At 48.6% G+C, this 27,583-nt stretch overlaps 1 protein-coding gene across 6 annotated transcripts in view; it reads right to left on the minus strand.

The window, feature by feature from the left end:
- LOC129835564 (mucin-2-like) overlaps positions 1-26,678 on the minus strand; it is a 51,846-nt gene extending 25,168 nt beyond the window's left edge. For 2 of the 6 annotated variants that reach the window (XM_055901254.1, XM_055901253.1), the window contains exons 1-5: positions 26,251-26,677; positions 3,634-6,408; positions 2,462-2,613; positions 1,254-2,103; positions 729-977 (exon numbers count right to left, since the gene is read on the minus strand). In XM_055901254.1, coding sequence (XP_055757229.1) covers positions 729-977; positions 1,254-2,103; positions 2,462-2,613; positions 3,634-6,408; positions 26,251-26,299 — 4,075 coding nt within the window. In that variant the 5' untranslated portion in view covers positions 26,300-26,677. Of the gene's footprint in view, positions 1-728; positions 978-1,253; positions 2,104-2,461; positions 2,614-3,633; positions 6,409-25,996 lie in introns of all 6 variants that reach the window. The other 4 variants (XM_055901257.1, XM_055901255.1, XM_055901256.1 and 1 more) reach the window with 4 other exon arrangements.
- Between the last annotated feature and the right edge of the window lie 905 nt (positions 26,679-27,583).

A 27,583-nucleotide genomic window follows, 5' to 3' on the forward strand; every position in this document is an offset into this window, starting at 1 on the left:
CAGAAGTTTACATACACTAAGTTGACTGTGCCTTTAAACAGCTTGGAAAATTCCAGAAAATTATGTCATGGCTTTAGAAGCTTCTGATAGGCTAATTGACATAATTTGAGTCAATATGAGGTGTACTTGTGGATGTATTTCAAGGCCTACCTTCAAACTCAGTGCCTCTTTGCTTGACATCATGGGAAAATCAAAAGAAATCAGCCAAGACCTGCACTACCTGAGCCACTTGTGTGGGTTGTAGACTCCGTCTCATGCTCCACTAGAGTGAAAGCACCGCCAGCATTCAAAAGTGACCAAAACATCAGCCAGGAAGCATAGGAACTGAGAAGTGGTCTGTGGTCACCACCTGCAGAATCACTCCTGTTTTGGGGGTGTCTTACTAATTGCCTATAATTTCCACCTTTTGTCTATTCCATTTGCACAACAGCATGTGAAATTTATTGTCAATCAGTGTTGCTTCCTAAGTGGACAGTTTGATTTCACAGAAGTGTGATTGACTTGGAGTTACATTGTGTTGTTTAAGTGTTCCCTTTATTTTTTTGAGCAGTGTATATAGTGTGTATGTGTATATAGTGTGTGTGTTTATATAGTGTGTGTGTTTATATAGTGTGTGTGTGTATATAGTGTGTGTGTTTATATAGTGTGTGTGTGTATACCCTACCAGACAGTATGTGTATATATAGTGTATATAGTCTGTATATGTATATATAGTGTATATGCCCTACCAGACAGTCTCCTGAGCAGTTCAGAAGCCACAGTGACACTGATGTCTTGCTCCAGCAGGCATCTCTCTCTCTCCTCCTCTGGTCGGGTGAGGTGGGAGGTGGGGTGCTCAGGACTAGCCCCAGGCCCGTCTGGAGAGAGAGCCAGACCAGGCTCACCTGCCTGCTGCTGCTGCCCAGGGCTCAGGCCCTCCTCCTGGGGCTCCTGCTTCACTACATACCCCGGCTCTACCCCGGCCTGCTGGGTGGCTGCTACAGGAGGATAGAGGGGGGAGTGACAGTTAGATATGCAGGTGTGTGTGTGTGTGTGTGTGTGTGTGTGTGTGTGTGTGTGTGTGTGTGTGTGTGTGTGTGTGTGTGTGCGTGTCAGTGTGTGTGTGTGTGTGTATGTATGTGTGTGTGTGTGTGTGTGTGTGTGTGTGTGTGTGTGTGTGTGTGTGTGTGTGTGTGTGTGTGTGTGTGTGTGTGTGTGTGTGTGCGTGCGTGCGTGCGTGCGTGCGTGCGTGCGTGCGTGTGTGTGTGTGTTACCTGAGAGTTTGATGAGCAGGTCAGAGGCGGTCTTAGTGTTGATGTCAGGGCTGAAGAGCGAGGTCGCCATGGGAATCATGATGGGGATGTGTGTGAGGGGTGTGTGTGTGAGGGGGCTGGGTGTGTGTGTGTTTGGTGTGTGTGTTCTGCGTTGGGGTGGAGAGGGGGAGTCAGTGGGGGTATTGGCCTTGCGCCTGTTCCTCTTGAGGGTGAGAGAAGGAGGGAGGGGGGAGAGACGGTGAGAGAGGAGAGGGGTTGAGAACTCCCTCTCTTGGGGCTCCTCTTTCACACAGACTTCTTTATCTCTCTCTCCCTCTCTCTCACCCTGCCTCTCTGCCTCTCTCTCGCCCTGCCTCTCTCCCTCCCTCTCTCCCTGCCTCTCTCCCTGCCTCTCGCCCTGCCTCTCACCCTGCCTCTCTCCCTGCCTCTCTCCCTCCCTCTCACCCTGCCTCTCTCCCTCCCTCTCTCCCTCCAAGGCTTCTTGCTTCACAGTAGCAGGGTACAGAGGAGTTTGACTGGAGGAGTAGCAGAGAACAATGTCTAGGGGTCTGGGGGAGAGTTGTACTCTACACCCAGGCTTCAACACGGCCTGCTCAGGGGAATGGCTCTTTCCCTCTCTATCTTCCTCGTTCTTCATCTCTCCCACCTTCTCCCTCTCCTCGTCTGTCTCTCTTTCCTCCTGCCCCTCGCGGTCTCTCTCCGTGTGTGTTTCCTGCGTGGGAGTGGTTGTGTCTCTGGCGTTAGTTCTCTGGTGGCGTCTCATGTGCAGCTTCAGGCTGAAGAGGCGGAGTGAGGTGAAAGGGCAAAGGTCACACTGAAACTCTTCCCCTTTCTCCTGCTGCCTGTGAACCTGAGAGAGACAGAGAGAGAGAGAGACAGAGATAGAGAGAGAAAATGTTTTTTTTTTATAAAGCATAATATTGAGATGATTGATGTGGATTCAACTAAAATATTTTGTGTGTGTGTAAACCTTAATATGTGCTGTGTGTGTGTGTGTGTGTGTGTGTGTGTGTGTGTGTGTGTGTGTGTGTGTGTGTGTGTGTGTGTGTGTGTGTGTGTGTGTGTGTGTGTGTGTGTGTGTGTGTGTGTGTATAAACCCTGTGCCTGCGTGTGCGTGTGCGTGCGCGTGTGTGTGTGTGCGCGCATGCGTGCGTGTGTGTGTGTGTGCATGCGTGCGCGCGTGTGTGTGTGTGTGTGCGTAAGTAAACCTTCATGTGTGCTGTCAGGTTGTCCTTGCGTGCGCACCGGAAGGGACAGAGCTGACACTGTTGGCTCTTTAACCCCGTGTGAACTGACATGTGTCTTCTCCAGTAGCTCTTCCTCTTCATCCGCAGACCGCACACTGAACACTGGAATACACCTGGGGGGGGGCACGTCATGTTTCTATACTGTATGTTTACACTGAACACTGGAATACACCTGGGGGGGGGGGGGGGGGGGGGGGCACGTCATGTTTCCATACTGTATGTTTACACTGAACACTGGAATACACCTGGGGGGGGGGGGGGGGGGCACGTCATGTTTCTATACTGTATGTTTACACTGAACACTGGAATACACCTGGGGAGGGGGGGGGGGGGGCACGTCATGCTTCTATACTGTATGTTTACACTGAACACTGGAATACACCTGGGGAGGGGGGGGGGCACGTCATGTTTCTATACTGTATGTTTACACTGAACACTGGAATACACCTGGGAGGGGGGGGGGGGGCACGTCATGTTTCTATACTGTATGTTTACACTGAACACTGGAATACACCTGGGGGGGGGGGGGGGCACGTCATGTTTCTATACTGTATGTTTACACTGAACACTGGAATACACCTGGGGGGGGGGGGGGGGGGGGCACGTCATGTTTCTATACTGTATGTTTACACTGAACACTGGAATACACCTGGGGAGGGGGGGGCACGTCATGTTTCAATACTGTATGTTTACACTGAACACTGGAATACACCTGGGGGGGGGGGGGCACGTCATGTTTCTATACTGTATGTTTACACTGAACACTGGAATACACCTGGGGAGGGGGGGGGGGGGCACGTCATGTTTCTATACTGTATGTTTGCACTGAACACTGGATTACACCTGGGGGGGGGCACGTCATGTTTCTATACTGTATGTTTACACTGAACACTGGAATACACCTGGGGGGGGGGGGGGGGGCACGTCATGTTTATATACTGTATGTTTACACTGAACACTGGAATACACCTGGGGGGGGGGGGGGGGCACGTCATGTTTCTTACTGTATGTTTACACTGAACACTGGAATACACCTGGGGAGGGGGGGGGGGCACGTCATGTTTCTATACTGTATGTTTGCACTGTAACACTTTCCAATGAAATCCCTTTACACACAGACACACACAGTCTACCTGCTGGTCCTCCAGGGTTGATTTCTCCCAGGGGGTTGGTGAACAGTAATGGATCCAGACTGGGCATCTCCACCTGGGACTGAGGAGGGGCTGAGCCCTGGTTCTTACACGGTGAAGAGATCACGGCCTGGTTCTCTGCCCGGGTTTGGTTCTCCTCTCTGGGGCTAAGCTCTGGCAACAGCCCCCTCTGGTTCTCCACTACCCTGGAGGAGCTCTGGTCTGTGAGTTGAGACTGAGGAGCGGGGGAGAGGAAGGAGAGGAAGGAGTAGGGGGAGGTAGAGCGATGTTGGGCTGAGCCTGTCACCTCTGACCCGGTGACCTTCGAACCCTGACCTCGCAGGTTGACCTTCTGGGACAGGGCAGTGAGGGCGGAGCTGGCGGAGGAGGAGGGAGCGGAGAGGGGGCTGGGGGAGGAGTCCAGGGTCAGACACACGCCCTCCTGCAACCCTGCACCTGCCGCAGCTATAGAGGAGGAGAGAGAGGGAGACGAGGAGGGGATAAAGGAGGAAGAGAGGGAGGGGATGAAGGAGGAAGAGAGGGAGGGAGAGGAGGAGGGGATAAAGGAGGAAGAGAGGGAGGGAGAGGAGGAGGGGATAAAGGAGGAAGAGAGGGAGGGAGAGGAGGAGGGGATAAAGGAGGAAGAGAGGGAGGGAGAGGAGGAGGGGATAAAGGAGGAAGAGAGGGAGGGAGAGGAGGAGGGGATAAAGGAGGAAGAGAGGGCGGGAGAGGAGGAGGGGATAAAGGAGGAAGAGAGGGAGGGAGAGGAGGAGGGGATAAAGGAGGAAGAGAGGGAGGGAGAGGAGGAGGGGATAAAGGAGGAAGAGAGGGAGGGAGAGGAGGGGGGGATAAAGGAGGAAGAGAGGGAGGGAGAGGAGGAGGGGATAAAGGAGGAAGAGAGGGAGGGAGAGGAGGAGGGGATAAAGGAGGAAGAGAGGGAGGGAGAGGAGGGGGGGATAAAAGAGGAAGAAAGGGAGGGAGAGGAAGAGGGGATAAAGGAGGAAGAGGAGGGGATAAAGGAGGAAGAGAGAGAGGAAGAGGAGGAGGGGATAAAGGAGGAAGAGGAGGGGATAAAGGAGGAAGAGGGGATAAAGGAGGAAGAGGAGGAGGGTGCCGTGGTCCTGTTGTGTAGCACAGCATTGGCTGCTGCTGCCCTTAGCCTCTGGATGGCAGAGTCAGGGGATAGGCGGCCCTCTTTACCCGCCCAGGAGCACCCGAGGCTGGGCCACACATCCAGCCCTGCCGGCCTCCCCTGGAAGTCCCTGGAGGAACACCCAGACACCTGCTGATTAGAGGAGACAGCAGCAGGAGAGGAGGAGGAGGAGGAGAGTGTGAAAGAAAAGGAGGAGGAGGAGTTCTTGGCTACTCTCTGGGCCAGGGCGCTGAGCTGCAGAGAATGCTGGGAGAGAGGAGGGACATCTGGGAGTAAACCCAGTGGAGGGGAAGAGTCTCCCTCTCTTCCTCTTCCTCCTCCTCCTCCTCCTCCTTCTCCTCCTTCTCTCCTTCCTCCCTTCATCCTTCCCTCTCCGCCCAGGGTCGTAACCCCGGGCTCCAGGGCACAGGGTGGGCTGGAAGATAGCTCTCTACCCAGGCCTTGGAGAGGGTTCCCCCCACACAGCAGGGCCAGGATGGAGGAGAGGGACAGGTCCTTTCCCAGAGGGTTATCCGTGGTGTCCTGGCCTAACCCCAGACCCAGGCCTCGATCCTGGACGACCATGGAGGAGGAGGTGGGTGTTGTGGTAGCGTTGTGGTCCAGGGGGTTGGAGGTCAGAGGGATGGAGGAGGAGGTGGGTGTTGCTGTAGTGTTGTGGTCCAGGGGGTTGGAGGTCAGAGGGATGGAGGAGGAGGTGGGGGTTGGGGTAGCGTTGTGGTCCAGGGGGTTGGAGGTCAGAGGGATGGAGGAGGAGGTGGGTCTTGGGGTAGTGTTGTGGTCCAGGGGGTTGGAGGTCAGAGGGATGGAGGAGGAGGTGGGTGTTGGGGTAGCGTTGTGGTCCAGGGGGTTGGAGGTCAGAGGGATGAAGGAGGAGGTGGGTGTTGGGGTAGCGTTGTGGCCCAGGGGGTTGGAGGTCAGAGGGATGGAGGAGGAGGTGGGTGTTGGGGTAGTGTTGTGGTCCAGGGGGTTGGAGGTCAGAGGGATGGAGGAGGAGGTGGGGGTTGGGGTAGCGTTGTGGTCCAGGGGGTTGGAGGTCAGAGGGATGGAGGAGGAGGTGGGTCTTGGGGTAGTGTTGTGGTCCAGGGGGTTGGAGGTCAGAGGGATGGAGGAGGAGGTGGGTGTTGGGGTAGCGTTGTGGTCCAGGGGGTTGGAGGTCAGAGGGATGAAGGAGGAGGTGGGTGTTGTGGTAGTGTTGTGGTCCAGGGGGTTGGAGGTCAGAGGGATGGAGGAGGAGGTGGGTGTTGGGGTAGCGTTGTGGTCCAGGGGGTTGGAGGTCAGAGGGATGGAGGAGGAGGTGGGTGTTGCTGTAGTGTTGTGGTCCAGGGGGTTGGAGGTCAGAGGGATGGAGGAGGAGGTGGGTGTTGGGGTAGTGTTGTGGTCCAGGGGGTTGGAGGTCAGAGGGATGGAGGAGGAGGTGGGTGTTGGGGTCAGAGATGGGGGAGGTTTGGGGGAGGAGGGGTGTGTAGAGGTCAGAGATGGGGGAGGTTTGGGGGAGGAGGGGTGTGTAGAGGTCAGAGATGGGGGAGGTTTGGGGGAGGAGGGGTGTGTTCTTTCCTCTGTATCACTGACACAGCTCATCTCTTCTTCTACTGTGACTGTGTCTGCCGCCGGGGCCTTATCCCCATCTGATAGAGAGAGGGGGAGAGAGGGGGAGGGAAAGGGAGAGAGAGGGAGAGAAAGGGAGAGAAAGAGTGAGAGAGAGAAAGTGACCATGCTCCAGCAGCAGAGAGATTACACATGATCAAAGGTCATGAATATTCATGAGATCACACATTACATCTTTTGAAGCCTATACATCAGACGTTATGATTGGCTCGCTGGTGACACTACCCTATGCTACAGACGTTATGATTGGCTCGCTGGTGACACTACCCTATGTTACAGACGTTATGATTGGCTCGCTGGTGACACTACCCTATGTTACAGACGTTATGATTGGCTCGCTGGTGACACTACCCTATGTTACAGACGTTATGATTGGCTCGCTGGTGACACTACCCTATGTTACAGACGTTATGATTGGCTCGCTGGTGACACTACCCTATGTTACAGACGTTATGATTGGCTCGCTGGTGACACTACCCTATGTTACAGACGTTATGATTGACTCGCTGGTGACACTACCCTATGTTACAGACGTTATGATTGGCTCGCTGGTGACACTACCCTATGTTACAGACGTTATGATTGGCTCGCTGGTGACACTACCCTATGTTACAGACGTTATGATTGGCTCGCTGGTGACACTACCCTATGCTACAGACGTTATGATTGGCTCGCTGGTGACACTACCCTATGTTACAGACGTTATGATTGGCTCGCTGGTGACACTACCCTATGTTACAGACGTTATGATTGGCGGGGAAACAGAGTTGACCTCAGATCAGACAGTAGTCTACTGTACAGCTTTATGAAATGACCTCAGATCAGACAGTAGTCTACTGTACAGCTTTATGAAATGACCTCAGATCAGACAGTAGTCTACTGTACAGTGTTATGAAATGACCTCAGATCAGACAGTAGTCTACTGTACAGTGTTATGAAATGACCTCAGATCAGACAGTAGTCTACTGTACAGTGTTATGAAATGATCTCAGATCAGACAGTAGTCTACTGTACAGCTTTATGAAATGACCTCAGATCAGACAGTAGTCTACTGTACAGTGTTATGAAATGACCTCAGATCAGACAGTAGTCTACTGTACAGTGTTATGAAATGATCTCAGATCAGACAGTAGTCTACTGTACAGCTTTATGAAATGACCTCAGATCAGACAGTAGTCTACTGTACAGTGTTATGAAATGACCTCAGATCAGACAGTAGTCTACTGTACAGTGTTATGAAATGACCTCAGATCAGACAGTAGTCTACTGTACAGCTTTATGAAATGACCTCAGATCAGACAGTAGTCTACTGTACAGCTTTATGAAATGACCTCAGATCAGACAGTAGTCTACTGTACAGTGTTATGAAATGACCTCAGATCAGACAGTAGTCTACTGTACAGTGTTATGAAATGACCTCAGATCAGACAGTAGTCTACTGTACAGCTTTATGAAATGACCTCAGATCAGACAGTAGTCTACTGTACAGCTTTATGAAATGACCTCAGATCAGACAGTAGTCTACTGTACAGTGTTATGAAATGACCTCAGATCAGACAGTAGTCTACTGTACAGTGTTATGAAATGACCTCAGATCAGACAGTAGTCTACTGTACAGTGTTATGAAATGACCTCAGATCAGACAGTAGTCTACTGTACAGTGTTATAAAATGACCTCAGATCAGACAGTAGTCTACTGTACAGTGTTATGAAACATGGTTGGAGGGATTATGGATGGATCGAGGGATGGATGGCTGGAGGGAGGGATAGGATGGGTGGCTGGATGGCTGACTGACTGACTGACTGGCTGGCTGCCTGGTCACATGCAGGCCAGGCCCGGCTCCAGGATGACATGCCTGAGGGGGGCATTTTAAAGTAACAAATAGTATTGCTTTAGAGCTTTAGAGCCCTAATAACACCATGTAGATTGGTACTGCTGCTGTTCCAATAGTCCGGGCAGCCATTTGATTAGCTGTTCAGGAGTCTTATGGCTTGGGGGTTAGAAGCTGTTTAGAAGCCTCTTGAACCGAAGACTTGGCGCTCCGGTACCGTTTGCCGTGCGGTAGCAGAGAGAACAGTCTATGACTAGGGTGGCTGGAGTCTTTGACCATTTTTAGGGCCTTCCTCTGACACCGCCTGGTATAGTGGTCCTGGATGGCAGGAAGCTTGGCCCCGGTGATGTACTGGGCTGTACTCACTACCCTCGGCAGTGCCTTGCGGTCGGAGACCGAGCAGTTGCCGTACCAGGATGATGCAACCTGGATGATGCAAAGTGATGCAACCTGTCAGAATGGTGCTCTCGATGGTGCTGCTGTAAAACCTTTTGAGGATCTGAGGACCCATGCCAAATCTTCTCAGTCTCCTGAGGGAGGGGGGGGGAATAGGTAATCCTTTTCCTGTAGTCCACAATCATCTCTTTTGTCTTGCTCACATTGAGGGAGAGGTTGTTGTCCTGGCACCACACTGCAGGTCTCTGACCTCCTCCCTTTAGGCTGTCTCATCTTTGTCAGGTCTCTGATCTCCTCCCTATAGGCTGTCTCATCGTTGTCAGGTCTCTGACCTCCTCCCTATAGGCCGTCTCATCGTTGTCAGGTCTCTGACCTCCTCCCTATAGGCCGTCTCATCGTTGTCAGGTCTCTGACCTCCTCCCTATAGGCTGTCTCATCGTTGTCAGGTCTCTGACCTCCTCCCTATAGGCTGTCTCATCGTTGTCAGGTCTCTGATCTCCTCCCTATAGGCTGTCTCGTCGTTGTGGGTGATCAGACCTACCACTGTTGTGATGGTGTTGGAGTAGTGCCTGGCTGTGCAGTCATGAGTGAACAGGGAGTACAGGAGGGGACTGAGCACGCACCCCTGAGGGGCCCCCGTGTTGAGGATCAGTGTGGCGGATGTGTTGTTACCTACCCTTACCACTTGGGGGCGGCCCGTCAGGAAGTCCAGGATCTAGTTGCAGAGGGAGGTGTTTAGTCCCAGGATCCTTAGCTTAGTGATGAGCTTTGAGGGCACTGTAGTGTTGAACGCTGAGCTGTAGTCAATGAACAGCATTTTCACATAGGTGTTCCTTTTGTCCAGGTGAGAAAGGGCAGTGTGGAGTGCAATAGAGATTGCATCATCTGTGGATCTGTTGGGGCGGTGTGTGAATTGGAGTGGGTCTAGGGTTTCCTGGATGATGGTGTTGATGTGAGCCATGACCAGCCTTTCAAAGCACTTCATGGCTACTGACGTGAGTGCTACGGGGCGGTTATCATTTAGGCAGGTTACCTTCGCTTTCTTGGGCACAGGGACTATGGTGGTCTGCTTAAAACATGTTGGTATGACAGACTCGGTCAGGGACATGTTGAAAATGTAGTGAAGACACTTGCCAGTTGGTCAGCGCATGCTCGGAGTACACGTCCTGGTTATCCGTCTGGCCCTGCGACCTTGTGAATGTTGACCTGTTTAAAGGTCGTACAGTTCAATAACAAGCAAATGTGTAACCCCTGTGCTTGTCATGCAGAATTCAACGCTGGGCTGTACAACATGCTAAAAAAGGTAGGGAGCTTGGGTCTTAGAAACGACTGGAGGGATTAAACTAGAAAAAGAGTGGGTGGAATGTACAGTAAATTAGCATATTTTATGAAAATATGCTAAAAACAACAACAGAGCACTCAGGAAAAAAAAGGGTTTTGAACATGAACCAATCCTTGTCAACGAGGCTAAAGAGGACACCCAGGTTAACACTCACCCAGGTTAACACTCACCCAGGTTAACGCTCACCCAGGTTAACACTCACCCAGGTTAACGCTCACCCAGGTTAACGCTCACCCAGGTTAACGCTCACCCAGGTTAACACTCACCCAGGTTAACACTCACCCAGGTTAACACTCACCCAGGTTAACACTCACCCAGGTTAACACTCACCCAGGTTAACACTCAAAATGGAAAAAAAAGAAAAAGAAAATAGGCACTATAGAACAGAAGGAGGCTAAACATACATAAGACTCGTGGCTTTGAGCCAGAAGTTGACTCTCAGGAGTTAAATGGACATGGACAGAGGCATTGTGGGTAGGTTTTGAAAACTAAGGCAGGACATCCCCCCCCCCCCCCCCCCCCACACTTTTTACCTTCACAGCACATAACAAGTTTGTAATCTGATTATGTGCTTCGTATACGTAGACACGATACATATATTATCATATGTGTTCTGCTGTAGCCTACATTGATTTATTTGATTTGAAATTATATTCAGATATTGTGATATTTGGTCTTGTAAGCCCCTGTGTGCATATTGGCTAGTGTTCTGCAGTGTCTAGAAAATGAGACTCTAAAGAAATGCAGACTACTGCAGCTACATTCAAGTATGTGGGCATACTGCAGTGACGTCTAAAATGCTGTCCATTTCATCACCATAGATAGTAGGCTACTTTACTCTGCTGCTCTGCTACATTGTGTTTGACACTTTTTTTTCTCTCTATGTGTTCTGGTACCCCCCCACCCTGTGCTCACTATGTGTTCTGGTACCCCCCCACCCCATGCTCACTATGTGTTCTGGTACCCCCCCACCCCTGTGCTCACTATGTGTTCTGGTACCCCCCCACCCCGTGCTCACTATGTGTTCTGGTACCCCCCCCCCCCACCCCGTGCTCACTATGTGTTCTGGTACCCCCCCCACCCCCCCACCCCATGCTCACTATGTGTTCCGATACCCCCCCCACCCCCCCACCCCGTGCTCACTATGTGTTCTGGTACCCCCCCCCCCACCCCGTGCTCACTATGTGTTCTGGTACCCCCCCCCCCCCCCACCCCGTGCTCACTATGTGTTCTGGTACCCCCCCCCCACCCCGTGCTCACTATGTGTTCTGGTACCCCCCCCCCACCCCGTGCTCACTATGTGTTCTGGAACCCCCCCCCCCCCCCCCACCCCGTGCTCACTATGTGTTCTGGTACCCCCCCACGCCCCCACCCCATGCTCACTATGTGTTCCGGTACCCCCCCCACCCCGTGCTCACTATGTGTTCTGGTACCCCCCCCCCACCCCGTGCTCACTATGTGTTCTGGTACCCCCCCCCACCCCTGTGCTCACTATGTGTTCTGGTACCCCCCCCGTGCTCACTATGTGTTCTGGTACCCCCCCCACCCCCCACCCCGTGCTCACTATGTGTTCTGGTACCCCCCCCCCCCCCACCCCGTGCTCACTATGTGTTCTGGTACCCCCCCCCCCCCCCACCCCGTGCTCACTATGTGTTCTGGTAACCCCCCCCCCCCCCCCCACCCCCTGCTCACTATGTGTTCTGGTACCCCCCCCCCCCCCCCCACCCCGTGCTCACTATGTGTTCTGGTACCCCCCCCGTGCGATTACAGCCTTGAGTCTTGGGTATGAAGCTACAAGCTTGGAAAACCTGTTTTCGGGGAGTTTATCCCATTCTTCTCTGCAGATCCTCTCAAGCTCTATCAGGTTGGATGGGGAGCGTCGCTGCACAGCTATTTTCAAGTCTCTCTAGAGATGTTCGATCAGGATCATGTCCGGGCTCTGGCTGGGCCACTCAAGGACATTTAGACACTTGTCCCGAAGTTACTCCTGCATTTTCTTGGCTGTGCACTTAGGGTCGTTGTCTGCAGTCATAAGCACACTGGAGCAGGTTTTCATCAAGGATCTCTCTGTACTTTGCTACATTCATCTTTCCCTTGATCCTGACTAGTCTCCCAGTCCCTGCCGCTGAAAAACATCCCCACAGCATGATGCTGCCACCACCATGCTTCACCGTAGGGATGGTGTCTGGTTTACTCCAGACGTGATGCTTGGCCTTCAGGCCAAAGAGTTCAATCTTGGTTTCATCAGACCAGAGAATCTTGTTTCTCATGGTCTGAGAGTCTTTAGGTGCCTTTTCCTGAGGAGTGGCTTCCGTCAACCACTCTACCATAAAGGCCTGATTGGTGGAGTTCTACAGAGATGGTTGTCCTTCTGGAAGGTTCTCTCATCTCCACAGAGGAACTCTGGAGCTTTCTCAAAGTGACCATCGGGTTCTTGGTCACCTCCCTGACCAAGGCCCTTCTCCCCTGATTGCTCAGTTTGGCGGGGCGGCCAGATCTAGGACGAGTCTTGGTGGTTCCAAACTTCTTCCATGATCAATGGAAACAGGATGCACCTGAGCTAAATTGTGAGTCTCATAGCAAAAAGTCTGAATACTTATGTAAATAAGGTATTTCTGTTTTTTTAATTTGTAATACATTTGCAAACATTTCTAAAAACCTGTTTCGCTTTGTCATTATGGGAAATTGTGCGTAGATTGATGAGGGGAAAAAACGATTTCATCCATTTTAGAATAAGGCTGTAACGTAACAAAACGTTGAAAAGGGGGAAAGGGTCTGAATAGTTTCCGAATGCACAAAATATTTTTAAAAAACAGTAAATTTAATTTTTAACTGCACTGCCCCTTTAATATTTCAGTCACCAGTGCCTTCTCTCCCCAAAGCGTTTCAAAATTCAGCATCGCAGTTTCTCAACGCACGCATAACATTCTGCGGGGCAAGTTAGACACCGGTGTGCAGATCAGTAGCTTCAAACTGCAGTGACTTGTTTTTGGAGGGTAAGGAGTCATGTTAGCAATATAAATGTAAAGCTCTTGGCACTGCTTTCAATAAGCCTGGGGCAGCACTTCCCTGATAGATCACAATATAAAAAAATAATTGTAAAAAAAACATATATATATATCCACAGCACACCACACCCACCCCAAAACATCTTCCCGCAGGCCATGCCTCAAGTCTCTGATATGCGCGAGTAGATTAGATTTCACCAATCATCTCTGTGATGTTGTCACTTGATTTCCGTGGCCACTTCCTCAGTGTACTGTGCAATCTACTATCCCCCAAGGTAGAAAAGTTGACCTATTTTATTGGTCAGCTTGTGGAGAAAGAAATAGCCTATTCCAAACTGACTCTGGGACAGTTGTGGGACACCCCCCCTCCCCTCCACAACCAGGGCACACCAGGCGAACCAGGGCACCCACACTTAAGCACCTTTCCTCGGACACTAAAGACTATAGCCCCGCTGTTACGAACCGCGTGCACCTGGTGACCCAAAATGGCCTTCGTGCACCTGGTATCCCAAATTCATACTACCAGGAGGCATAGGCTTGCTCTACTCATCGACAAATTCAACTGGGGATCATCAGCAAGCATATATCTTGAACCAAATACAATACATTTAGTATTGTCCTCCAAATCCAAATCCCACCAACATCAGCCGGGTCAGAGCGCAACTGGTCCTTGTTTGGGAACACACACCACGCAACAGGCTGGCCAATACAAGAGTTGAAAAATCGGTGTCCATCCGGGCAGATTTTAGGCTTTTTGAGCCTGACAACGAGCCATCCTCAACAAGGTTGGAAAGTGACAGTGAAGATGAGGCCTCAGAGTCCGATGTTCAAGAGGTGGACATTGAGGAGGTTCAGGAAGAAGACATGGAAGCCTGAGAGGAAGACAACCAAAGCTTTAGTTTCTAGACTACCATTTTACAAAACGTTTTTGGGAGATGTGATGGATCATTATTGGGGGATCATTCAATATTCCCTTTCTCTGTAGTTCAGTGAAATCATCCCATGTGAAGAGTCAACTCATTTAATTAAAGTTCAATTCGTAACTAAATCGTTTTTAAAATTTCTATTGGAAGGATTTAATAATTTGTAATGATGTCTATTTATGATAAAGTAAAAGGTTTATGTTTCTGTCTCCATATGATATGGTAAATATATCCAATGCAAAAAACATCTACATTTAAAAGGTATTAATATTAATTTGCATATATTTTCGTTAATTCCCATATATTCCCGTTAATTCCCATATATTCCCGTTAATTCCCACTGAAAGTTTCCACCTCTGAATATTCCCCAGAATGTGCAAGCCTAGGTTTATGACATGGAGCCATCAGTTGGAATCATAGCATTCCTCAACTTGTCCACTTTGTTCGTAAAATATGAATTAAAGTAGTTTGCGATGCCGTGTGGTTTTGTAATAAATAAATAAAATAAATAAATAAATAAACCCTCTGATTCAACAAAAGAGGCCAGACATGTTCGAATTCCTACCCATAATAGCATTCAACGTTCTCCACAGTTTTTTCCCCCATTTACTGATAGAATCACTTCTTCTTTCATTGTTTAGCTTGGTCACAATATTTCTTAATTTACAATAACTTTGCTTATCAAACAGAGTGCCAGATTTATCTGCTACTGTTTGGGTCTTTTAACGTTGAATCATGACATTTCCCAGCTCATCATCAATCCACGGGGCACCGTTTGACCTCACAGTGCATTTTCTTAAAGGGGGCGTGCTTATCAGCTATACTCATAAATAATTTCATAAATGAATTTATTGACATTTCAGGATCATTCTTACTACACACTTCTAACCATTGCACATTCTTAATCTCATCCACAAATGAGTTCTGATTGAACCCTCTGTAGGACCTGCAGTAGATTACCTTAGGGCCAGCCTTTGGTATTGTAGTTTTCCTAGTGAGTGAGTCCTGATTGAACCCTCTGTAAGACCTGCGGTAGATTACCTTAGGGCCAGCCTTTGGTATTGTAGTTTTCCTAGTGAGTGAGTCCTGATTGAACCCTCTGTAAGACCTGCGGTAGATTACCTTAGGGCCAGCCTTTGGTATTATAGTTTTCCTAGTGAGTGAGTCCTGATTGAACCCTCTGTAAGACCTGCGGTAGATTACCTTAGGGCCAGCCTTTGGTATTATAGTTTTCCTAGTGAGTGAGTCCTGATTGAACCCTCTGTAAGACCTGCGGTAGATTACCTTAGGGCCAGCCTTTGGTATTATAGTTTTCCTAGTGAGTGAGTCCTGATTGAACCCTCTGTAGGGACCTGCGGTAGATTACCTTAGGGGCAGCCTTGGTTATTGTAGTTAACCTAGTGAGTCCTGATTGAAGCCTCTGTAAGACCTGAGGTAGATTACATTAGCGCAAGCCTTTCGGGATTTTAGTTTTCCTAGTGAGTGCAACATAACCTAAAAGGCCGCTCAGCAAAGCAGAAGCCACACTCCAAACCCGCCATAAAAAAGCCAGACTACGGTTTGCAAATGCACATGGGGACAAATATCGTACTTTTGGAGAAATACCCTCTGGTCTGATGAAACAAAAATAGAACTGTTTGGCCATAATGACCATCGTTATGTTTGTAGGAAAAAGGGGGATGCTTGCAAGCCGAAGAACACGATCCCAACCGTGAAGCACAGGGGTGGCAGCATCATGTTGTGGGGGTGCTTTGCTGCAGGAAAAACTGGTGTACTTCACAAAATAGATGGCATCATGAGGGAGGAAAATTATGTGGATATATTGAAGCAACATCTCAAGACATCAGTCAGGAAGTTAAAGCTTGGTCGCAAATGGGTCTTCCAAATGGACAATGACCCCAAGCACACTTCCAAAGTTGTGGGAAAATGGCTTAAGGACAACAAAGACAAGGTATTGGAGTGGCCATTACAAAGCCCTGACCTCAATCCTATAGAAAATTTGTGGGCAGAACTGAAAAAGCGTGTGCAAGCAAGGATGCCTACAAACCTGACTCAGTTACACCAGCTCTGTCAGGAGGAATGGGACAAAATTCACCCAATTTATTGTGGGAAGCTTGTGGAAAGCTACCCAAAACATTTGACCCAAGTTAAACAATTTAAAGGCAATGCTACCAAATACGAATTGAGTGTATGTAAACTTCTGACCCACTGGGAATGTGATGAAAGAAATAAAAGCTGAAATAAATAATTCTCTCTACTATTATTCTGACATTTCACATTCTCAAAATAAAGTGGTGATCCTAACTGACCTAAGACAGGGACTTTTTACTTGGAATAAATGTCAGGAATTGTGAAAAACTGAGTTTAAATATATTTGGATAAGGTGTATGTAAACTTCCGACGTCAACTGTATATTCAAGTGATCAATTAACAGACCTTCCTTTGGTTTATTTACAGTATCTATATGTCCAGACATGAATCAGCAGTTGGAGTCTGACACGGAACACAAACCGGCTGAACGAATGCGCCATCGGGAATAAATGTATTTTGTCCCCCGACACCAAACGTAGAGGCTAATAAACATCATGTCCATCAATGTAGAGGCTAATAAACATCAGGTCCATCAATGTAGAGGCTAATAAACACCAGGTCCATCAATGTAGAGGCTAATAAACAGGTCCATCAATGTAGAGGCTAATAAACATCAGGTCCATCAATGTAGAGGCTAATAAACACCAGGTCCATCAATGTAGAGGCTAATAAACATCATGTCCATCAATGTAGAGGCTAATAAACATCAGGTCCATCAATGTAGAGGCTAATAAACATCAGGTCCATCAATGTAGAGGCTAATAAACATCAGGTCCATCAATGTAGAGGCTAATAAACACCATGTCCATCAATGTAGAGGCTAATAAACACCAGGTCCATCAATGTAGAGGCTAATAAACACCATGTCCATCAATGTAGAGGCTAATAAACATCAGGTCCATCAATGTAGAGGCTAATAAACACCATGTCCATCAATGTAGAGGCTAATAAACACCAGGTCCATCAATGTAGAGGCTAATAAACACCAGGTCCATCAATGTAGAGGCTAATAAACACCATGTCCATCAATGTAGAGGCTAATAAACACCAGGTCCATCAATGTAGAGGCTAATAAACATCAGGTCCATCAACGTAGAGGCTAATAAACACCATGTCCATCAATGTAGAGGCTAATAAACACCAGGTCCATCAATGTAGAGGCTAATAAACATCAGGTCCATCAATGTAGAGGCTAATAAACATTATTTCTACATTTATTTATTTTTAATCATCGGCCAAAAGCCGGCTATTACCGGATAACGGGAACTCTGCTACTGTAACGGATGTGAAATGGCTAGCTAGTTAGCGGGTACACGCTAGTAGCGTTTCAATCAGTTACGTCACTTACTCTGAAACCTATTAGTAGTGGTTTAAAGTTATACTGTGTGTGTATGTGTAACGGATGTGAAATGGCTAGCTAGTTAACGGGTACGCGCTAGTAGCGTTTCAATCAGTTACGTCACTTACTCTGAAACCTATTAGTAGTGGTTTAAAGGTATACTGTGTGTGTATGTGTAACGGATGTGAAATGGCTAGCTAGTTAGCGGGTACGCGCTAGTAGCGTTTCAATCAGTTACGTCACTTACTCTGAAACCTAGATGTAGTGTTGCCCCTTGCTCTGCAAGGGCCGCGGCTTTTGTGGAGTGATGGGTAACGACGCTTCGTGGGTGACTGTTGTTGATGTGTGCAGAGGGTCCCTGGTTCGCGCCCGTGTCGGGGCGAGGGGACGGTTTAAAGTTATACTGTTACACTACACAGATTGAAAAAGTCCTGTATCGCCTCCTCAGACAACATAGCGGAGCAACCAAATCCGACGCTACACAAGCCCAGCTCGGGGTCTGTTGCTAGTCTTCCTCAGCCTCGGTGGTCAGCTCGGGGTCTGTTGCTAGTCTTCCTCAGCCTCGGTGGTCAGCTCGGGGTCTGTTGCTAGTCTTCCTCAGCCTCGGTGGTCAGCTCGGGGTCTGTTGCTAGTCTTCCTCAGCCTCGGTGGTCAGCTCGGGGTCTGTTGCTAGTCTTCCTCAGCCTCGGTGGTCAGCTCGGGGTCTGTTGCTAGTCTTCCTCAGCCTCGGTGGTCAGCTTGGGGTCTGTTGCTAGTCTTCCTCAGCCTCGGTGGTCAGCTCGGGGTCTGTTGCTAGTCTTCCTCAGCCTCGGTGGTCAGCTCGGGGTCTGTTGCTAGTCTTCCTCAGCCTCGGTGGTCAGCTCGGGGTCTGTTGCTAGTCTTCCTCAGCCTCGGTGGTCAGCTCGGGGTCTGTTGCTAGTCTTCCTCAGCCTCGGTGGTCAGCTCGGGGTCTGTTGCTAGTCTTCCTCAGCCTCGGTGGTCAGCTCGGGGTCTGTTGCTAGTCTTCCTCAGCCTCGGTGGTCAGCTCGGGGTCTGTTGCTAGTCTTCCTCAGCCTTGGTGGTCAGCTCGGGGTCTGTTGCTAGTCTTCCTCAGCCTCGGTGGTCAGCTCGGGGTCTGTTGCTAGTCTTCCTCAGCCTCGGTGGTCAGCTCGGGGTCTGTTGCTAGTCTTCCTCAGCCTCGGTGGTCAGCTCGGGGTCTGTTGCTAGTCTTCCTCAGCCTCAGTGGTCAGCAGGCTGCTCCGTGAGCTCGGCGTCCGTCTCCACCAGGTGGTCCTCCGTTTGCTCTTGCCAGTGCCCAGTCATGTTGGGATATCCCATGCGGATTAAAGCTTAGTCAACTAGCTATAATTATTATAATATTAGTAATATAATTATTACTCAAAAATTAACAACAAAATAAAAAAAGCTTCCTGTAGCTGTCTGGGGAAAAAAGTGAACAGCCTTTATGCCTCTCGGTTAATCTGACCCCGTCCTCAGATCCATTTTTATACATGGTTGTAAGTCTGAGTAGTATAGGACCAATATCGTGTGTAGCCTGGTTAAAATAAGTAGACAAACGTTCCACTCTGTTGTCATTCATTTGCATTGCACACAGTCGTCGTGTGATAGGCTACTGTAAAAGTGATGTCAGTACTATGAAACTTTTTTTTTCCTGTCCCCCTCCACCCCTGCTCTCTTGCTATAAAAGTGTGTGTGTGTTGCTTTAAGAACGGGCATATACTCTTATTCATGGGCAGATTCAAATTGGCGACTCTGATCCCGTGTAGCTCGGTTAGTAGTGCGTGGTGTTTACAACGCTAGGGTCGTGGGTTCAATCCCCTACGGGGGAGAAATATAAACACTTTTTTGTTGTTGTTGTGAAAGTCGCTCTGGATAAGAGCGTCTGCTAAATGACTAAAATGTAAATGTACTGTCAAGTAGAAAATGTAACATCAGTTATGAATATAGAATATATTTAGTTTGATTTAGTTCGTTTTTCTGAAAACTCTCCCACGCAGAAAATATGGTGCGCCTGGAGAAACGGCGGCTTGGCGGACTGTAGGTTACGACTCATCGCGCTGTGTCACAAATTCGACAGAAATGTAGCCTGTAAGAATCTCTGAAATTTAAAATATGAAGCCTGTAAGAATCTCTGAAGTTTAAAATATGAAGTCTGTAAGAATCTCTGAAGTTTAAACTATGAAGTCTGTAATAATCTCTGAAGTTTAAACTATGAAGTCTGTAATAATCTCTGGTTTAATCTATGAAGCCTGTAAGAATCTCTGATTTAATCTATGAAGTCTGTAATAATCTCTGAAGTTTAATCTATGAAGTCTGTAATAATCTCTGAAGTTTAATCTATGAAGTCTGTAATAATCTCTGAAATTTAAACTATGAAGCCTGTAATAATCTCTGAAGTTTAATCTATGAAACCTGTAATAATCTCTGATAAACTAGTTGTGCTCATCCTGTGTGTGTTGGTAGGCATAAATTTTGTTTAGGCTGCATTAGCAATAGAGGTGCTTGGGTAAAATCACAGGGGAAATATATATTCACATCACCAAATAATTGATTAAAACACATTGTTTTGCAATGAAGGTCTACAGTAGCCTCAACAGCACTCTGTAGGGTAGCACCATGGTGTAGCCGGAGGACAGCTAGCTTCCTTCCTCCTCTGGGTACATTGACTAAAATACAAAACCTAGCAGGCTCATGGTTCTCACCCCCTTCCATAGACTTACACAGCAATTACGACAACTTCCGGAGGACGTCCTCCAACCTATCAGAGCTCTTGCAGCATGAACTGACATGTCCATCCAATCATAGGATCAGAGAATGAATCTAGTACTGAAAGCATAAGCTACAGCTAGCTAGCACTGCAGTGCATCACATGTGGTGAGTAGTTGACTCAGAGAGAGAGAAAGACAATAGTTGAACAGTTTTCAACAAATTAACAAATTAACATTGCACTGGATGAATGGAATATGAATGACAGTAACCTAAACCTATCACTGTTACATTGAACTGGGTGAATATGAATGACAGTAACCTAAACCTATCACTGTTACATTGAACTGGGTGAATATGAATGACAGTAACCTAAACCCTATCACTGTTACATTGAACTGGGTGAATATGAATGACAGTAACCTAAACCTATCACTGTTACATTGAACTGGGTGAATATGAATGATAGTAACCTAAACCTATCACTGTTATATTGAACTGGGTGAATATGAATGACAGTAACCTAAACCTATCACTGTTACATTGAACTGGGTGAATATGAATGACAGTAACCTAAACCTCTCACTGTTACATTGAACTGGGTGAATATGAATGACAGTAACCTAAACCTCTCACTGTTACATTGAACTGGGTGAATATGAATGACAGTAACCTAAACCTATCACCTATCAGAGTTCATCTCAGCCTATGCTTCCCTCCAGTCCCTCGACTTCTTGGCACTGACGGAAACATGGATCACCACAGATAACACTGCTACTCCTACTGCTCTCTCTTCGTCTGCCCACGTGTTCTCGCACACCCCGAGAGCTTCTGGTCAGCGGGGTGGTGGCACCGGGATCCTCATCTCTCCCAAGTGGTCATTCTCTCTTTCTCCCCTTACCCATCTGTCTATCGCCTCCTTTGAATTCCATGCTGTCACAGTTACCAGCCCTTTCAAGCTTAACATCCTTATCATTTATCACCCTCCAGGTTCCCTCGGAGAGTTCATCAATGAGCTTGATGCCTTGATAAGCTCCTTTCCTGAGGACGGTTCACCTCTCACAGTTCTGGGTGACTTTAACCTCCCCACGTCTACCTTTGACTCATTCCTCTCTGCCTCCTTCTTTCCAAACCTCTCCTCTTTTGACCTCACCCTCTCACCTTCCCCCCCTACTCACAAGGCAGGCAATACGCTTGACCTCATCTTTACTAGATGCTGTTCTTCCACTAACCTCATTGCAACTCCCCTCCAAGTCTCCGACCACTACCTTGTATCCTTTTCCCTCTCGCTCTCATCCAACACTTCCCACACTGCCCCTACTCGGATGGTATCGCGCCGTCCCAACCTTCGCTCTCTCTCCCCCGCTACTCTCTCCTCTTCCATCCTATCATCTCTTCCCTCTGCTCAAACCTTCTCCAACCTATCTCCTGATTCTGCCTCCTCAACCCTCCTCTCCTCCCTTTCTGCATCCTTTGACTCTCTATGTCCCCTATCCTCCAGGCCGGCTCGGTCCTCCCCTCACGCTCCGTGGCTCGACGACTCATTGCGAGCTCACAGAATAGGGCTCCGGGCAGCCGAGCGGAAATGGAGGAAAACTCGCCTCCCTGCGGGCCTGGCATCCTTTCACTCCCTCCTCTCTACATTTTCCTCTTCTGTCTCTGCTGCTAAAGCCACTTTCTACCACTCTAAATTCCAAGCATCTGCCTCTAACCCTAGGAAGCTCTTTGCCACCTTCTCCTCCCTCCTGAATCCCCCCCCCCTCCTCCCTCTCTGCAGATGACTTCGTCAACCATTTTGAAAAGAAGGTCAACGACATCCGATCCTCGTTTGCTAAGTCAAACGACACCGCTGGTTCTGCTCACACTGCCCTACCCTGTGCTCTGACCTCTTTCTCCCCTCTCTCTCCAGATGAAATCTCGCGTCTTGTGACGGCCGGCCGCCCAACAACCTGCCCGCTTGACCCTATCCCCTCCTCTCTTCTCCAGACCATTTCCGGAGACCTTCCCCCTTACCTCACCTCGCTCATCAACTCACCCTTGACCGCTGGCTACGTCCCTTCCGTCTTCAAGAGAGCGAGAGTTGCACCCCTTCTGAAAAAACCTACACTCGATCCCTCCGATGTCAACAACTACAGACCAGTATCCCTTCTTTCTTTTCTCTCCAAAACTCTTGAACGTGCCGTCCTTGGCCAGCTCTCCTGCTATCTCTCTCAGAATGACCTTCTTGATCCAAATCAGTCAGGTTTCAAGACTAGTCATTCAACTGAGACTGCTCTTCTCTGTATCACGGAGGCGCTCCGCACTGCTAAAGCTAACTCTCTCTCCTCTGCTCTTATCCTTCTAGACCTATCGGCTGCCTTCGATACTGTGAACCATCAGATCCTCCTCTCCACGCTCTCCGAGTTGGGCATCTCCGGCGCGGCCCACGCTTGGATTGCGTCCTACCTGACAGGTCGCTCCTACCAGGTGGCGTGGCGAGAATCTGTCTCCTCACCACGTGCTCTCACCACTGGTGTCCCCCAGGGCTCTGTTCTAGGCCCTCTCCTATTCTCGCTATACACCAAGTCACTTGGCTCTGTCATAACCTCACATGGTCTCTCCTATCATTGCTATGCAGACGACACACAATTAATCTTCTCCTTTCCCCCTTCTGATGACCAGGTGGCGAATCGCATCTCTGCATGTCTGGCAGACATATCAGTGTGGATGACGGATCACCACCTCAAGCTGAACCTCGGCAAGACGGAGCTGCTCTTCCTCCCGGGGAAGGACTGCCCGTTCCATGATCTCGCCATCACGGTTGACAACTCCATTGTGTCCTCCTCCCAGAGCGCTAAGAACCTTGGCGTGATCCTGGACAACACCCTGTCGTTCTCAACTAACATCAAGGCGGTGGCCCGTTCCTGTAGGTTCATGCTCTACAACATCCGCAGAGTATGACCCTGCCTCACACAGGTAGCGGCGCAGGTCCTAATCCAGGCACTTGTCATCTCCCGTCTGGATTACTGCAACTCGCTGTTGGCTGGGCTCTCTGCCTGTGCCATTAAACCCCTACAACTCATCCAGAACGCCGCAGCCCGTCTGGTGTTCAACCTTCCCAAGTTCTCCCACGTCACCCCGCTCCTCCGCTCTCTCCACTGGCTTCCAGTTGAAGCTCGCATCCGCTACAAGACCATGGTGCTTGCCTACGGAGCTGTGAGGGGAACGGCACCTCAGTACCTTCAGGCTCTGATCAGGCCCTACACCAAAACAAGGGCACTGCGTTCATCCACCTCTGGCCTGCTCGCCTCCCTACCACTGAGGAAGTACAGTTCCAACTCAGCCCAGTCAAAACTGTTCGCTGCTCTGGCACCCCAATGGTGGAACAAACTCCCTCACGACGCCAGGACAGCGGAGTCAATCACCACCTTCCGGAGACACCTGAAACCCCACCTCTTTAAGGAATACCTAGGATAGGATAAAGTAATCCTTCTGACCCCCCCCCCCCCCTTATAAGATTTAGATGCACTATTGTAAAGTGGCTGTTCCACTGGATGTCATAAGGTGAATGCACCAATTTGTAAGTCGCTCTGGATAAGAGCGTCTGCTAAATGACTTAAATGTAATGTAAATGTAATCACTGTTACATTGAACTGGGTGGATATGAATGACAGTAACCTAAACCTATCACTGTTACATTGAACTGGGTGAATATGAATGACAGTAACCTAAACCTATCACTGTTACACTGAACTGGGTGGATATGAATGACAGTAACCTAAACCTATCACTGTTACACTGAACTGGGTGAATATGAATGACAGTAACCTAAACCTATCACTGTTACACTGAACTGGGTGAATATGAATGACAGTAACCTAAACCTATCACTGTTACATTGAACTGGGTGAATATGAATGACAGTAACCTAAACCTATCACTGTTACATTGAACTGGGTGAATATGAATGACAGTAACCTAAACCTATCACTGTTACATTGAACTGGGTGAATATGAATGACAGTAACCTAAACCTATCACTGTTACATTGAACTGAGTGAATATGAATGACAGTAACCTAAACCTATCACTGTTACATTGAACTGGGTGAATATGAATGACAGTAACCTAAACCTATCACTGTTACATTGAACTGAGTGAATATGAATGACAGTAACCTAAACCTATCACTGTTACACTGAACTGGGTGAATATGAATGACAGTAACCTAAACCTATCACTGTTACATTGAACTGGGTGAATATGAATGACAGTAACCTAAACCTATCACTGTTACATTGAACTGAGTGAATATGAATGACAGTAACCTAAACCTATCACTGTTACATTGAACTGGGTGAATATGAATGACAGTAACCTAAACCTATCACTGTTACACTGAACTGGGTGAATATGAATGACAGTCATCCAACATGCTGTAATAGAAATAAGGCAATGCTCATGAAAACAAATAACCGTCCTCCCTCATCTTGAACGGCACCGACAACCACTGGTACATGCCTACTGGCTTCCCTTGCCTTCAACGCTACGGGCGGCAACAATGTCATACTCCTTCTGACCACACAGCATCAGATTAGATGGCCTACACGTAGAGAGACAGAGGGGCGCTGTTTCGCTCACTCGGATGCTTTCTCTTCTCATGTGAGATTACATTCAGCCTCTTGCGAATCGAAGGAAAATAATGAAACGCAGAGACGAAATATATAGAAAATAATATAGGAAAAAAAATATTTTGGGGGGGAAGCTTGGCTTCCCTTGGCAGCCATTGGCTGCATTTAGATACACCCCTATGGTGTAATGGGGTACATTTCAGATACACCCCCCTATGTTGTAATGGGGTACATTTCAGATACACCCCCCTATGGTGTAATGGGGTACATTTCAGATACACCCCCCTATGTTGTAATGGGGTACATTTCAGATACACCCCCCTATGTTGTAATGGGGTACATTTCAGATACACCCCCCTATGGTGTAATGGGGTACATTTCAGATACACCCCCCTATGTTGTAATGGGGTACATTTCAGATACACCCCCCTATGTTGTAATGGGGTACATTTCAGATACACCCCCCTATGGTGTAATGGGGTACATTTCAGGTACACCCCCCTATGTTGTAATGGGGTACATTTCAGGTACACCCCCCTATGGTGTAATGGGGCACATTTCAGATACACCCCCCTATGTTGTAATGGGGTACATTTCAGATACACCCCCCTATGTTGTAATGGGGTACATTTCAGATACACCCCCCTATGTTGTCATGGGGTACATTTCAGATACACCCCCCTATGTTGTAATGGGCTACATTTAAGATACATGGTTGTACATTCAAACAGCAGTAGTACCAATCTATATTGTGCTATTAGGGCTCTAAAGTGTGTGTGTGTGTGTGTGTGTGTGTGTGTGTGTGTGTGTGTGTGTGTGTGTGTGTGTGTGTGTGTGTGTGTGTGTGTGTGTGTGTGTGTGTGTGTGTGTGTGTATATGTGTGTGTGTGTGTGTGTGTGTGTGTGTGTGTGTGTGTGTGTGTGTGTGTCCCGCTCTAGATGTCTGTCTGACCGATCGGTAATAACGCTGTCACGAACTGATCCGAGGGACACATTCTCTAACGTCGCTATTGACGTGCTAGAAGCATAGACCTATAATAACGATTAGAAGCGTAATTTTTGCTCTACTGTACAAAATGGTCCCGATATAACTTGTCTTTTACAGTAACAATGACGTCGTGGCAACAATCAAAAACATGTTATGTTGTCTACAGTTCGTGACACCATTACTGGCCCAGACAGACATCTTATCTAGACCGGACGGACACACGGTAGCCTGCAGTAACCTACCGTAACCTCATTAGACAAAGTAGACTACAATGTGTGAGGTTACGGTGTGTGTGTGTGTGTCCGGATTGATGTATGTCTGTCTGTGTCGGTAATGGTGTCACGAGCCAAACTCAACCTTTAGAACCGACTGACCCCGTTATTGATCCACCGGCCCCGCGGTCAAGGCTTGCGGTCACGGCTTGCGCACCCGCTCCAGCTCTCTCGGTTCACAACATGGCTGCCGCCCGCGAGCTGCCGGGGTACAGTAGATCCAGACCTCTCAGGCTACGGTATTCCACCGCTCATCTCCCTCTCCTGCTACCGTATCCCTTCCCCGTTTCACCTCTCCGCCCCTGGTTACCGCTCCACTGAACAGAGCAGAAAGCTGTATTATCGAATACACTTACGTGATTGTAGCCCTAAGCGCTGCGGTTGGTCTTGCTTTTTCCGAGGCATTTTCCTTTTCTTTTACATTCTCCTTCTCAGGTCTGTGGGGTGAAACGTGTATCCTTATCTTCGTTGGAACGAAAGGATACTCCGGGACTCCCGTGTAGCGTGTCCTCGTTGGTTGGGTAGGGTAGATCCGGGGACTGTCGCGAGCACTGCGAGCACTGACCGGGGCAGTGGCCGTGCCTGCTGCTTCCCGCGGCTCTGCTCTCTATCTATCTATCTCTCTCTCTCTCTCTCTCTCTCTGTGCAGTGTGTGTGTACAACCAATAATGGAGAAAGATCAAAGGGCAAAAGAGCAGCAGATGAGACTCACACAGATAGAGAGAGAGAGAGAGGAGAGAAGGTGAGGAGAGAAGGAGAGGAGAGAGAAGGTGAGAGAGGAGAGAGACAGGAGAGAGAGAAGGAAGACAGAAAGTGAATAATAATCATGGATTTTTATAGCACCTTTTTTTGAACGAAACGCAGTACTCAAAGTGCTTTATATAGTAAGGGGGAATCTCACCTCATCCACCACTAATGTGTGGCACACACCTGGGTGATGCATGGCAACCATTTTGTGAAGGCTCACCCCACATCAGCTATAGTATGGTGGAGAGGTGAGGAGGGTTATGCCAGTTAGGAATGAGGGAGAGGGAGAGCGGAGAGGGAGAGGGAAAGAGGGAGAGGGAGAGGGAGAGGGAGAGGGAGAGGGAGAGGGAGAGGGAGGGAGGGAGGGAGGGGGAGAGAGAGAGAGAGAGAGAGAGAGAGAGAGAGAGAGAGAGAGAGAGAGAGAGAGTGCTTGGTAGAGTGGGACTGGGGAACAGTGGCTAGTCCTATAGCCAATTAATTAGATGGTAAATACATGGTCAATGAATATACAATTTAGCCTGCGTTTGTGTATATTATTAGTCTTTTACCTATCATATACAGTTGCATGCGAAAGTATTCACCTCCTTGGCATTTTTCCTATTTTGTTGCCTTACAACCAGGAATTAAAATAGATTTTTGGGGGGGTTTGTATCATTTGATTTACACAACATGCCTACCACTTTGAAGATGCAAAATATTTTTTATTGTGAATCAAACAAGAAATAAGACAATACAGAAAACTTGAGTGTGCATAACTATTCACTCCCCCAAAGTCAATACTTGTAGAGCAACCTTTTGCAACTATGACAGCTGCGAGTCTCTTGGGGTATGTCTCTATAAGCTTGGCACATCTAGCCACTGGGATTTATGCCCATTCTTCAAGGCAAAACTGCTCCAGCTCCTTCAAGTTGGATGGGTTCCGCCGGTGTACAGCAATCTGTA

The sequence above is a fragment of the Salvelinus fontinalis genome, chromosome 36 (assembly GCF_029448725.1).
Source record: "Salvelinus fontinalis isolate EN_2023a chromosome 36, ASM2944872v1, whole genome shotgun sequence".
Classification (NCBI taxonomy): Eukaryota; Metazoa; Chordata; class Actinopteri; order Salmoniformes; family Salmonidae; genus Salvelinus; species Salvelinus fontinalis.